This window comes from Aotus nancymaae, unplaced genomic scaffold (genome assembly GCF_030222135.1).
Source record: "Aotus nancymaae isolate 86718 unplaced genomic scaffold, 86718_ANA_hifiasm-v0.15.2.pri h1tg000076l, whole genome shotgun sequence".
NCBI lineage: Eukaryota > Metazoa > Chordata > Mammalia > Primates > Aotidae > Aotus > Aotus nancymaae.
The window spans coordinates 3,563,454-3,577,361 of NW_026988491.1; the positions used below are offsets into that span (position 1 = coordinate 3,563,454).

Sequence of the window (13,908 nt, forward strand, 5' to 3'; positions counted from 1 at the left end):
TCACGTAAGGTCAGGAGTTCAAGACCAGCCTGACCAACATAGCAAAACTCTGTCTCTACTAAAAATACAAAAATTAGCACTTTGGGAGGCCGAGGCGGGTGAATCACGAACTCAGGAGATTGAGACCATCCTGGCCAACATGGTGAAACCTGGTCTCTACTAAAAAAATAGAAAAAATTAGCTGGGCGTGGTGACGCATGCCTGTAGTCCCAGCTACTTGGGAGGCTGAGGCAGGGGAATTGCTTGAACCTAAGCGGTGAAGGTTGCAGTAAGCTGAGATCATGCCACTGCACTCTAGCCAGGGTGAAAGAGTGAGACTCTGTCTCAAAAAACAAAAAAAAACACACAAAAACAAAAATTAGCCAGGCATGGTGGTGCATACCTGTAATCCCAGCTATTCGGAAGGCTGAGGCACAATAATCGCTTGAACCTGGAAGGCAGAGGTTGCAGTGAGCCGAGTTTGTGCCACTGCACTTCAGGCTGGGTGACAGATTGAGACTCTGTCTCAAATAAATAAATAATAAAGCCATTCAACTAAAGAACTGATTATCAAGCAGAAGCACAAAGCCCAGGTTCCATCAGGTTTTTAATTGTAAATCAGTGACAGCGGAAAAAGCAATTATCCCATAATTAAAATACAAACTATGAAAAACAGACTTAAAGAAAAGAAAGATGACAGTGAAAGAAGGTCCATGTCTTTCATGTTCAAACCACGGGGTTCACAACACAGGAGCACACACAGCCGGGCGCTTTGTGGTCTCAGCACCCTCGGCTTCCCCTTCATGGGGCCGCTTTCGACTAGTAGAAGGCTGAAAATAAAGGAGAATGGAGAAATGTTCAATAGAAAATCACTGGCTTTTTTAAGATTATCTAAGTTCCCCAATATGCTTCCAATACAGTGGGGGCATTTGATGTGAAACTCTAGTACCAAAAATTACTGGTTGTCATCATTGACAGCTGAGTCCCCACCACAGCCCCCAACTCAGACATACTTATCTAACAGATATTTCTCTCCCTTATGGCTTCTGACCTCTTGATGATGTATACTGAAAGCAAGCAGCATAACCAACTTCCTCTCAATCATCTTCTTCTAAATATCAAGTTTAAAAGGTATATAACACTTCTCAGTTGAAGCCCCAAGTCTTGCTCTTTTGTGGAAAGACAATCTTTGTGCCTTAGTTGTTTTCCCATATATAAAATTGGGAGGAAGGCTGGGTGCAGTGGCTCACGCCTGTAATCCCAGCACTATGGGAGGCCAAAGTGGGCAGATCACTCGAGGTCAAAAGTTCAAGACCAGCCTGAACAACATGGCAAAACCCCATCTCACCTAAAAATACAAAAATTAGCTGGGCATGGTGGCAGGCACCTGTAGTCCCAGGAACTCGGGAAACTGAGGCAGGAGCATTGCTTTACCCCGGGAGGCAGAGGTTGCAGTGAACCGAGACCGTGCCATTGCACTCTGGCCTGGGTGACAGAGCAAGACTCTGTCTCAAAAAAAAAAAAGGAGGGGAGGAAACAGTGGGAAAAAGGAGAGCTACCATTCACACGCACACACACAAAACACCAGGACTGGAATTAACTTATGCTTACAAAGAACATTAAAGAATAAAATTATAATCAAGGAATCAACCACTGACCCAAATTTTAATTTTTCCAACAAATTTATATTTGAGACTCTAATAGAGTCTTTCAAAATTGCCTTGCAGGTGACCTGCTGGATGACAATCCATAGCTGTGATTATCTGTCTATGATGTGTTAGATATTAAACATATCCTGCATTTTTAAATCTGAGGGTGCTGGAGTGGATCCAGTTAAAACAGTATCTACTACATTATAACTAAATGTTAAGCAATTGCTACTCAGGAAAATCTTCGAACTCATCATCTTTGCTTATCAGCTCTTTAAGCCCAGACTACATTTCGTGATCAACAGGAATACGAATACCTGGGCTAGAACCTGGGGTAGAGCTGCAGATTCATTTTCCTCAGACAGTAGATGTTGAAATTTTCTCTTCATGTCTTCATCCTGTGAGGGAATTAGAAATGTAAGTGGCTGTATCTGAAGGATAGAAAGCTCCTAGAATGACAGGGCTAGCATGCCCCCGGAAAGAGGGAGGAAAAGATATCCACTCCGTCTAAGAATCACCCTCTTGATGAAGCTCCCACAGTGAAGGCATCATGTGTTGCCCCCCTCTACCTTCCCAGAGGAGTCTAATTGCAGTCAATGCTCCATCCATCCTGGCTGACTCAAATCCACATGCCTAAAAGCTCTCAGTGGGTCAATCACAGCCTCCAGCAGTCAAGGGTTTCTGAATCAGTGTCCCAGATCCTGAGAAAGATTGCAATCAGGAGGCCAGAGACTGGGCTCGACTCTGTGCAGCTCCTCAAATCCTTCCGGGACCACTCTCCACCCCCTGCCCCTGCCATGAATGAAGTCAGTCACCGAGGCTGTCCTAACAACCAGCCCAGCACGCTAGGAAAATTCGCCCAGCAGATGCCAAACAAATTGTCAGAAATACTTCAAGCCCACAATATCCCAGAGCTCAGGTCTAGTGAGAAAGGGAGACAATAAATAGAACAAAGCATTACAGGTGTTTCATGCTGCAGGAGAGGGAGATGAGGAGGGCACAGAGAGTGTGTACATGAGTAGCTCCCATCTCTCTGGATGCTCACTTCTGCAGGGTTCAAGGATTTGCATTAGGAAACCCTGAGAGGTGGCTTGGTGCAATTCTCCCATCTTCAGCAAGGTGAAAGGAACATCTATAACTAGGAATGTGGGCTTTGAGTGCTGGCCAGAAGCCGAGCTCAGCTACTCACAGGTGGCATGTGCAGAATACAGACCCAGAGTTATCTGATTCCAATGCCTCATGTACTTTCCCACCAAATTCCAGCCCCTCCTCCCACTGAGCCAAGCGTACCATAGTGAGCAATGGAGAGGACACATTAAAGTCCTCCACCATTTGACAATTTGATGGATATAGAAATTTTACAACACTAGGTTGGGCATGGTGGCTCATGCCTATAATCCCAGAACTTTGGCAGGCCATGGTGGGAGAATTGCTTGAGGCCAGTAGTTTGAGACCAGCCTGGGCAACATAGTGGGACTTTGTCACTACAAAGAATTTAAAAATTAGGCCGGGTGTGGTGGCTCACACCTGTAATCCCAGCCCTTTGGGAGGCTGAGGCAGGTGGATCACCTCAGGTTGGGAGTTCGAGACCAGCCTGAGCAACATGGTGAAACCCCATCGCTACTAGAAATACAAAATTAGCTGGGCTGGTGGCATGTGCCTATAATCCCAGCTACTTGGGAGGCTGAGGCAGAAAAATCGCTTGAACCTGGGGGGTGAAGGTTGCAGTGAGCTGAGATAGTGCCACTGCACTCCAGCCTGGGCAATAGAGACTCTGTCTCAAAAAAAAAATAATTTAGTCAGACATAGTGGCATGCACCTGTAGACTCAGCTACTTGGGAGGCTAAGGCAGGATAGCTTGAGCCTGACAGTCATGGTGGAGTGATCATGCCACTGCACTTCAGCCTAGGTGAGAGAGCAAGACCCTGAGGAAGGAAGAAAAAAAAGAAGGAAGGAAAAGAGGGAGAGAGGAGAGGGAAGAGGAAGGGAGGGAGGGGAGGGGTAATTTTTTTTTTATTGCATTTTAGGTGGGAGGGGTAATTTATTTATTTATTTTTATTTATTTATTTTTTTTTTTGACACGGAGTTTCGCTTTTGTTACCCAGGCTGGAGTGCAATGGCGCGATCTCGGCTCACCGCAACCTCCACCTCCTGGGTTCAGGCAATTCTCCTGCCTCAGCCTCCCGAGTAGCTGGGATTACAGGCAAGCGCCACCATGCCCAGCTAATTTTTTGTATTTTTAGTAGAGACGGGGTTTCACCGTGTTGGCCAGGATGGTCTCGATCTCTTGACCTCATGATCCACCCGCCTTGGCCTCCCAAAGTGCTGGGATTACAGGCGTGAGCCACCGCGCCCGGCCCGTTAGGGAGGGGTAATTTATAAAGAAAAGAAGTTTAATTGACTCACAATTAAACTGAAGGGACTCACAATTAATTGAAGGGGAGGGGGAAGGGGAGGGAGAAGAAAGGAGGGGAGGGGAGGGGGAAGGCAAGAGGAAGGGGGGAGGAGGGGAGGGGGAGGGGGAGAGGGAAGGAAGGAAGGAAGGACCAGGCATAGTGGCTCACAACTGTAATCCCAGCATTTTGGGAGGCCGAGGCAGGGCAGATCACTTGAGGTTAAGTGTTCGAGACCAGCCTGGCCAACACGGTGAAACCCCATTTCTACTAAAAATACAAAAATTAGACAGGAGTGGTGGCACAGGCCTGTAATCCTAGCTACTCGGGAGGCTGAGGCAGGAGAATCGCTTGAACCCAGGAGGCAGAGGTTGCAGTGAGCTGAGATTGTGCCACTGCACTCCAGCCTGGGCGACAGAGTGAGACTCTGACTGAAAAAAAAAAAAAAAAAAAAAAAGAGGTAAGAAAGAGAAAAGGAAAAGAGAGGAGAGGAGGGGAGGGGAGGGGAGGAGAGAGTTTTACAGTACTAGAGGACTAATAACAGGTTTGACCATCCTCTATTTGGTAGCTAGAGTCACCACCTGCTTCCATCACTGTTTTGAGTTTCCCAGTGTAGCTCCCCATTGCCATTTGATAGCAGCAAGTTCATCTGGATTCCACTCTGTACCCTCTGGCAGCCTTACTTAGGATCTCAATTATCTAGCAGCGTCACTCTCAAAATCCATCTCTTATTTTCCCCTATACCTGCTTGTGCCACAGCCTCAACTGGAAATGCCCGCCTTGTTTTCCCGCCCATTCACCTGACCCACCTTCCTTATTCAGTGAACAAATATTTCCTAAGCACCCTTAGGTGCCAGGCACTCTAACAGGCACAGGGCCTCCATATCAGAGAGATTCAGTAAGTGTTTGAAAATGCTGACCTGCTTATCCCCCCATTACTGCCAGGCCATTTAGCCCTAACACTCTTCACACTGTGTGAAGGTATGAGTACCCCAAGTCCTGTGGGCAGTGGCCCTGCCTCTTCTACGTTTAGAAGCATACTCTGCATCTACCCCTATTACCGCATGTATCGCACCCCTCTGTAATGACCATGGTCAGGCTGGCCCCAACCCAAACTTTTCAGCTCCAAGGCAAGGACATAGTTTATTCCTTTTGTATGCACAGCACCTAACAGTGCTTAACACACAAGTTCATTAACTGTGCTCTGAAGAAATGAATGAATGAACATACAAAACCACAACGGAATGCCCTTCACCTGGCAGCCCTTAAGTGAGGCCAGAGTGGCCACAAGCCTAATCAAGCCTATATTTAAAACAAGTAATCAGGCCAGGTGCAGTGGCTCACGCCTGTAATCCCAGCACTTTAGGAGGCCAAGGTAGGTGGACCACCTGAGGTCAGTCAGGGGTTTGAGACCAATCTGGCCAACATCGTGAAACCCCGTCTCTACTAAAAATACAAAAATTGGCTGGGCATGGTGGCAGGTGCCTGTAATCGCAGCCACTTGGGAGGCTGATGCAGGAGAATCACTTGAACCTGGAGGCAGAGGTTGCAGTGAGTCGAGATTTCGCCATTGCACTCCAGGCTGGGAGACAAAAGCGAGACTTCATCTCAAAAAACAAAATAAATAAATAAAAACAAACAAACATTGATGTCCTTCATGATGTCTACAATTATTCCAAAATATTCAATTAGCTAAACAGTGGCTCATGCCTAATATCCAAGCACTTTGTGAGGCTGAGGCAGGAGATCTCTTAAGGCCAAGAGGTCGAGGCTGCAGTGAGCTATAATTGCACTACTGCACTCCAGTTTAGGCAACAGAGGAAGACCTTGTCACCAACAATAAATAAAATAAAAAGTCAAGTATAATATCCCTTGAAAGCAAACAGAAGAAATCCTCTATTTCAGGTAGTAAACATGAGGCAGACAGTAGATATAAGGGACACTCCCAAAACTGGGCACTCTGTTAATGACAAAACAGAGACCAGAATCCACATTTCCAATATTCTGTCCAGCACCAGACCCACAAAACCATTTGGTTTCTTCAAAAACACTGAATTTTCCCAAAATAAAACCTCAACTATCACTAACAGATGTTTTAGATGGTCAGTCTTCATCCCTGTCTTCAATGTTCCTTCCTCCTTTTGCTATAAAAACAAAAGGTGGAGAAAAGAGTATTCCAGGGAGACCCTGCAACAGAGTTGAACTTCACCTTCTCCTTGGTTGCTAAGTTTTCTTTGAGACAAAGAAGTCCAAAAAAAAAATAGGCTATGCTTGCTCATAAATTTCAGGCAGATGCAAACCTTGTTCCCAGGCTCAACTGGCCAATTCTATTTTGTTTTGTTTTGTTTTGTTAGAGATGAACACAGCTCCTGTACCTCTACATTTAGACCCAAGAGTTCCCCTATTAGGACACATGAAAAGAGCCAAAAGGCATGTTTCTCTTTTTCCTCAAAATTAAATCCCCACATGCAAAGGCACCCTTTGTTTCCAAACTCCTTTCCTCCAGGGTCCTGCTGCTTCAAATCTGTGTGATCTATTAAATGGTAAATCATCTCACAGATTTCTTCTGGGGAGACTGCAGTTTCCAGGGCGACATCCAAAACACATATATCTGTCTTTTTTTTTTTTTTTTTTAAGGATTTGTTGTTCTCAACCTGAGCTGGCCTGAGCAAAACTGTCAGGTGTAGAGGATTGGAACAGAGAATGGGGAGTCTTCCCAGAGTCCCAGAAGTACGGGGCTGAGGCTGGATTGCCCAAGGAGTTCCTGAACCAGTAATCCCTAGAGAAACAGCATGTAGCTCAAGCAACAGCCTCTAGTTCGAGCTACCTGGTTCGGTCCCCCAACTGCACAGAAAACAGACTGATATCTTTGTGTCCCCACCCAAATCTCATCTCAAATTATAATAATCCCCAGGTGTTGAGAGAGGGACCTGGTGGGAAGTGACTGGTTCATGGGGGCGGTTTCCCCCAGGCTGTTCTCCTGATAGTGAGTTCTCACGAGATCTGACTGTTTTATAAGAGGCTCTTTTCCCCCTTTGCTTCCTTCACATGTTCTCTCACCTGCTGCCATTAAGAAATGCCTTCTTCCCCTTCCACCATGATTGTAAGTTTCCTGAGCCCTCCCCAGCCATGTGAAACTGTGAGTCAATTAAACCTCTTTTCTTTATAAATTACCCAGTCTCTGGCAGTTCTTTATAGCAGTGAGAGAACAGACCAATACACAGACTAAAAGAAAATTAATAGAAAGAGGCATGGCAAAGAAAGAGTAAAAAAAAAAAAAACAAGAGGCATGGCTGTGTTGAATGGAACTGCTTGTAACAGAAGACCAGACATCTATCAGAAAAACCTGCCCAATGCTGTAGCTAATTCCAAAACTAAAGATTAACCCAGCAAAGCCACAAAGTACTTCCAACTCTGGCAGCCCCAACCCCTAGCAGGAACACAGCGATAATACAGACAAAAGGTGCAAGTGACAGCCTTCACTAAGGGCATGTTTACTCACCTTAATGAACAAGCAGTGGGACCCTTTATACCCAGTCACTTGGGCTTGAGAAATAGCTGGATTCTCCCCAGGGAGGCTGCCCTCCACCTCCCCCAGCTTCCCTGATTTAAGGTTGAAGATGGCTGGAATGCATCCCACCTATGGGGAGTGGTGGACATGGCTGGGGGTGGAGCCAGAACAAGCCCTCAAAGGAACAGAGGCCAAACTGGGAACTCGGGGCAGCCAAGTGGAACCAGAACAGAACATAAAGTGAGCTATACATCTAACAGCCATGAGTAACATCAAAAAGGTTGCAGCCTGGCCAACATGGTAAACCCTCACCTCTAAAAAAAATACAAAAATTAGCTGGATGTGGTGGCGCAAACCTGTAATTCCAACTACTGGGGAGGCTGAGGCATGAGAATCGCTTGAACTGGGGAGGTGGAGGTTGCAGTGAGCTGAGATCACCCCACTGCATTCCAGCCTGAGTGACAAAACAAGACCCTGTCTCAAAAAAACAACAAAAAAAACAGGTTGTAACCCATCATGTAAGATACCCCCCATACATCTAAAATATTTAAATTAAACAGACCCAACAAAGCAAACAAGTTTCTGTCCTCTGCCTCATGTCTTTCAGGCAGAAGGGTTCCCATGTATTTTATGCTAGCAGGCACTGTCCCACACCCACCTGAAGCCACGGGTGTCTTAAGGCTTCTTCTGTCGTAAAACGTGCCTTTGGATCCACCACCAACAATTTCTTGACAAGGTCCAGAGCTAAAACAACAATTGGGCAAATCACAGCAAAAAGGATAAATATATTAAGTCAGCAATATCATAGTATGCCAGAATTAACAGGCCACCATCCAGAAAGAGCAGAGAGGGTCTGAGATCATCACAGAGTCAGTAGACAGGGCCCCCTAATCTTCCTGACTCTCTGTATTCAGAGTACTGTGAGAAGACCAGGAATGATAATGACACTGCCCATCTCCTGCTGCTGGGATGTCAGTGAGGAGCTCTTAGCTGCCCGTTCCCTCTCTTGCTGCTACACTCAAGGTCAAACGAATTAAAGCTGAACTTCCACGCAATTCTAAGATACTTGGGATGCACAGCAAACTCTCCCTGACACTCACAGATTGATGGGTGAGAGTTACTCAGCCAGGGGGAGGTTCCTTGGAACTGCAGACTTGTCAGAAATAAAACTTGACACTCCAGTAAGCAACAAATGCACTCTGGCTTGTATATTGCAACCCTATTGTTCCTTAAATATTCTGACATTTAACACAAATATCTGTATTATTTGACATTTAATTTTCTACTTTCTCTTCAAGGAACTAAAGTTGCCAGGATAAATTATAAAATAGAAGGTAACTAATGACATCTAGTTTTTATATGCTTACTTACTCAAAGGAAACCTTGTAACTAAAAAGTTACAAGTGCACTTACTTTGCTCACTAAAACAGGTACCAGGCACTTGTGTACATTATAGTTAGCCCTCACGAAAACCTTTTAAGGTAAGGGTTATTAAGGGTCCCTTTACACCGAAAGAAAACAGAGACTGGAGTTAAATAACTTGCCTAAGGCCACACAGCTAAGTAGTAGCAGACCCAGGACCTGAGTGCATGCTCTTAATAATTTCCAGTGCTTCTCAAATGGTGTGAAATTAACAATATAAAATAAGAACAGAATTGACAGGAAAAAACACCAAGGAATTTGGAAAGAAACTCCCACCACAGCACATACACATTTTAGCTTACCACAAATTCTTAACCCTTTCATATTCATACCCTCCTCTGAGACCTCTGTCCAGACTTCAGGAATGAAGTTGTATTTTCCACTGGTGATTTGATCCTTCAGTGACACTTGAGTCCTATGCTCAGAGAAAGGCGGATATCCGCTAAGGCTTAATATTGGTAGAGAGAGAAAGGAAAAGAAATCAAGTGGCATTCTCAGTGGCATTCAGATATATAGGTTTCTTTTTCAGCATAATGAAAAGTCAGATTTTTCTTTAAATCAATGATCAAAAAGTGAGCTAGGCTGGGCACAATGGCTCATGCTTGTAATCCCAGCACTTTGGGAGGCTGAGACAGGAGGATCACCTGAGCCCAGGAGTTCAAGATCAGCCTGGGCAACATGGCAAAACCCCATCACTACAAAAAATAGAAAAGTAAGCCGGGCATGGTAGTGTGCGCCTGTAGTCCCAGCTACTCGAGAGGCTGAGGTGGGAGGATCACTTGACCCAGGAGGTAGAGGCTACAGTTAGCCAAGATCAAGCCACTGCAAGACAGCCTGGGCAATGCAGCAAGACACATTTGTGACTTCATCTAATCACCACCTACCAGTCTGCGAAGCACTGAAAATGTTTCTTACCAGATAAAAAGAATAACTCCTAAACTCCAGCAGTCCACAGCACGGTTATACCCAGCAGTCCCGAAAGAAACAAGAACTTCAGGAGCCAAGTACGTGGGGGTTCCACATAAAGTTCTCATGAGAGAGGTCTCCCCCAAAATCTTGGAGTGCCCAAAATCAGTAATCTAAAATTCAGTACAAAAGGGAATAATGTTGAACTGTGTCATAAAATAAAAAGATTAATATAGTTTGCCAGTCCAAGAAGACACGTAGGCTAGATTAGTTTCTATTGTAAAACTCACACCTGCCATTAATCTGGAATCTACAGATTCATGTCTTTGCAAATTAGTTTATATTGTAAAACTCACACCTGCCATTAATCTGGAATCTACAGATTCATGTCTTTGCAAGTTAAGACACTTAATTTTGTTTAAATTAAAATTCCTGAGCCTAGGAATCTCAACACTGAGGCTTTCCAACTTAACCTAACCTATGTCCTCTGTAATCTTACAAAAAGCTTATAACCATTATCACAGACACTTCAGGATTCTAATTAGTTCTATGTGGTTCTCAGACCCCATTGTCTCAAACTTGGCTCCACTATGGAATACCTGGGGAGCTTGGACACACATTCTTATACCTGAATGCCACTCTCAGCTTCTGAGGTGAAGCTTGGTGTCATAAATCCTAACAAGAGATTCTAAAGTGATGCCATGCTTGAGAAACAGGGAAAGGCAGGGTATGTGATTACTCATTCATTCGTTCACTTATTTTGAGACGACGTCTTGCTCTTTTGTGCAGGCTGGAGTGCAGTGGTGCAATCTCTGCTCACTGCAACCTCTGCCTCCCAGGTTCAAGTGATTCTTATGTCTCAGCCTCCCAAGTAGCTGGAATTACAGGCACCCACCACCATGCTCAGCTAAATTTTTGTATGTAAGTAGAAATGAGGTTTTGCCGTGTTGGCCAGGCTGGTCTCAAACTCCTGACCTCAAGAGATCTGCCTGACTCAGCCTCCCAAAGTGCCGGGATAACAGGCATGAGCCACTGCACTCAGCCCACTTGTCCATTTAGACCCTTCCTCTCTCTCTGAGCACAAAGGTCACTTGAACACAACAGAGGTTAATAAATGCTAATTCAAATCTGGATAAGAGCAATATCACCTGATCTCTAAAATAATTGATAAGAGTGAAAAGGTCAGATTCTCAACCTTTTTATGCTCCCACTTTTTATTTGAGGAATTAAAAGTTTCTAAACAAGAATCTCCAGGAATAGCCACATACAGAATGCCAATTTCTTACCTTTATAAGACAGTCCTCTTCTTGAGATGATAGTAAAACATTCTCTGGCTTTAAGTCACGATGTATAATACCGTTTTCATGAAGGTACTACACAGAAAGGCAGTCATGACCCTCAGATTCATGCAGTAGATACTTAAGTAGAATCAGAGTTACCAACACACACATCTCACAGCTGACTGAAACCATAAGCCGTGATACACACAACCATATTCTTCAAAATCATAGAAAACTGTTGGAGTAAAGTTTACAAATTTGTTTGAGAAGATCTTTAAAAAGCAGGGAAATGAAAAAAGGAACTTAGGACAATCAACCTTTCATTTCACTTTAAGATATAAATAACCCAGCTGGATGCAGTGGCTCATGCCTGTAATCCCAACACTTTGAGAGGCCAAGGCAGGCAGATCACGAGGTCAGGAGATAGAGACCATCCTGGCCAACATGTTGAAGCCCTGTCTCTACTAAAAATACAAAAAAATCAGCTGGGCATGATGGTGCATGCCTGTAGTCCCAGCTAATCAGGAGGCTGAGGCAGGAGAATTGCTTGAACCCAGGAGGCAGAGATTGCGGTAAGCCGAGATCGAACCACTACATTACAGCTTGGGTAGCAGTGTAAGACTCCGTCTCAAAAATAAATAAATAACTCTTCACAAGGCAGAAGTGTCAGGTGTCCAGGTGTCAATTTCAATAAAAATTCAAATGGGTAATAGAAATTGTTTTGAGAACATACCAAATAAACATAAAAATTCCACCAAAGTAATATATGTGGTTGGTGCAGTCCTGAGAAATTTTTTTTTTTGAGACAGAGTCTCACTCTATCCTCAGGCGCCAGGCTGGAGTGCAGTGGCATGATCTCAGCTCACTGCAACCTCCGCCTTCCAGGTTCAAGCAATTCTCCTACCTCAGCTTCCCAAGTAGCTCGGACTACAGGTGCATGCCACCATGCCCAGCTAATTTTTATATTTTTTAGGAGAGACGGGGTTTGACTATGTTGGCCAGGATGGTCTCAATCTCTTGACCTTGTGATCTGCCTGCCTCAGCCTCCCAAAGTGCTGGGATTACAGGTGTGAGCCACTGTACCTGGGCAAGAATATTTTTAAAGGGAATCTGTACAAATATGTATTTGTAAATTGTCTGTTTCTTTTCTTTTTTTTTTTTTTTGAGGCGGAGTTTCGCTCTTGTTACCCAGACTGGAGTGCAATGGCGCGATCTCGGCTCACCGCAACCTCCGCCTCTTGGGTTCAAGCAATTCTCCTGCCTCAGCCTCCCGAGTAACTGGGATTACAGGCGTGTACCACCATGCCCAGCTCATTTTTGTATTTTTAGTAGAGACGGGGTTTCACCTTGTTGACCAGGATGGTCTCAATCTCTTGACCTCGTGATCCACCCGCCTCGGCCTCCCAAAGTGCTGGGATTATAGGCATGAGCCACTGCGCCCGGCTGTAAATTGTCTGTTTCTATATATGAGTTAACCTATTCCTCAATGCAAAGACTTTGTCTTTGAAAACTCTATTGTCTGAATAGCATATAAAAATGAACAAACACAAACATATTATGCCGTATTTCTTTTCTTTTCTTTTTTTCCTTGAAACAAGGTCTCACTCTGTCCCCCAGGCTGAAGTGCAGTGGCACGATCTTAGCTCACTACAGCCTCAACCTCCTGGGCTCAAGTGATCCTCCTACCTCAGCCTCATGAGTGGCTAGGACCATAGGCACAGCACATGCCACTCTGACCAGCTAATTTCTTTTTCTTTCTTTTTTTTGGTAGAGACAGGTCTCACAATGTTGCCCAGGCTGGTCTGGAACTCTCGGTCTCAAGTGATCCTCCCACCTCAGCCTCCCAAAGTACTGGGATTACAGGCATCAGCCACCATGCCTGGCCATATATTTTAGGAAACAAAATTTTCACATATCCACAAACTCAATTCATGTTATTATTGGTTACTCAATGTATATAAACAGAATAAATCAATAAGGGAGCAATACACTGAGTAGGTGACAGCCATCATTAAAAAGGGCTTCCGTTGTACCCCCATAAACATATACACCTTTATATACCCACAAAAATTAAAATAAAAAATAAAAAGGCTTGTGGGCAGACATGGTGGCTCACGCCTGTAATCCCACAACTTTGGGAGCCCAAGGTGGGCGGATCATTTGAGGTCAGGAGACCAGTCTGGGCAACATGGTGAAACTCCATCTCTATTAAAAATACAAAAATAGGCCGGGCGCGGTGGCTCAAGCCTGTAATCCCAGCACTTTGGGAGGCCGAGGCGGGTGGATCACGAGGTCAAGAGATCGAGACCATCCTGGTCAACATTGTGAAACCCCGTCTCTACTAATACAAAAAAATTAGCTGGGCACGGTGGCGCGTGCCTGTAATCCCAGCTACTCAGGAGGCTGAGGCAGGAGAATTGCCTGAACCCAGGAGGCGGAGGTTGCGGTGAGCCGAGATCGCGCCATTGCACTCCAGCCTGGGTAACAAGAGCGAGACTCCGTCTCAAAAAAAAAAAAAAAAAAAAAAAAAAATACAAAAATAAAATTAGCCCAGTGTGGTGGTGAGCACCTGTAATCCCAGTTACTGGGTAGGCTGGGGCAGGAGAATCACTTGAATCCAGGAGGAGGTTGTAGTGAGCCGAAATCGCACCACCGCACTCCAGTCTGGGTGACAGAGTAAGACTCCGTCTCAAAAAAAAAAAAAAAAAAGACAGTCTCACTCTGTCACCTAGGCTGGAGTGCAGTGGCATAGCTGTGGTTCAGTGCAG

The 13,908-nt window shown here is 44.9% G+C and overlaps 1 protein-coding gene across 3 annotated transcripts in view; it reads right to left on the reverse strand.

Moving 5' to 3' along the window:
* Positions 1-568: 568 nt before the first annotated feature.
* Positions 569-13,908, reverse strand: part of CHEK2 (checkpoint kinase 2) — a 50,451-nt gene continuing 37,111 nt past the window's right edge. For all 3 annotated transcript variants that reach the window (XM_012464925.2, XM_012464924.2, XM_012464927.3), the window contains 6 exons: positions 11,147-11,233; positions 9,870-10,033; positions 9,287-9,402; positions 8,191-8,276; positions 1,946-2,026; positions 569-809 (listed from right to left, as the gene is read on the reverse strand). In XM_012464925.2, coding sequence (XP_012320348.1) covers positions 720-809; positions 1,946-2,026; positions 8,191-8,276; positions 9,287-9,402; positions 9,870-10,033; positions 11,147-11,233 — 624 coding nt within the window. In that variant the 3' untranslated portion in view covers positions 569-719. The remainder of the gene's footprint in view (positions 810-1,945; positions 2,027-8,190; positions 8,277-9,286; positions 9,403-9,869; positions 10,034-11,146; positions 11,234-13,908) is intronic.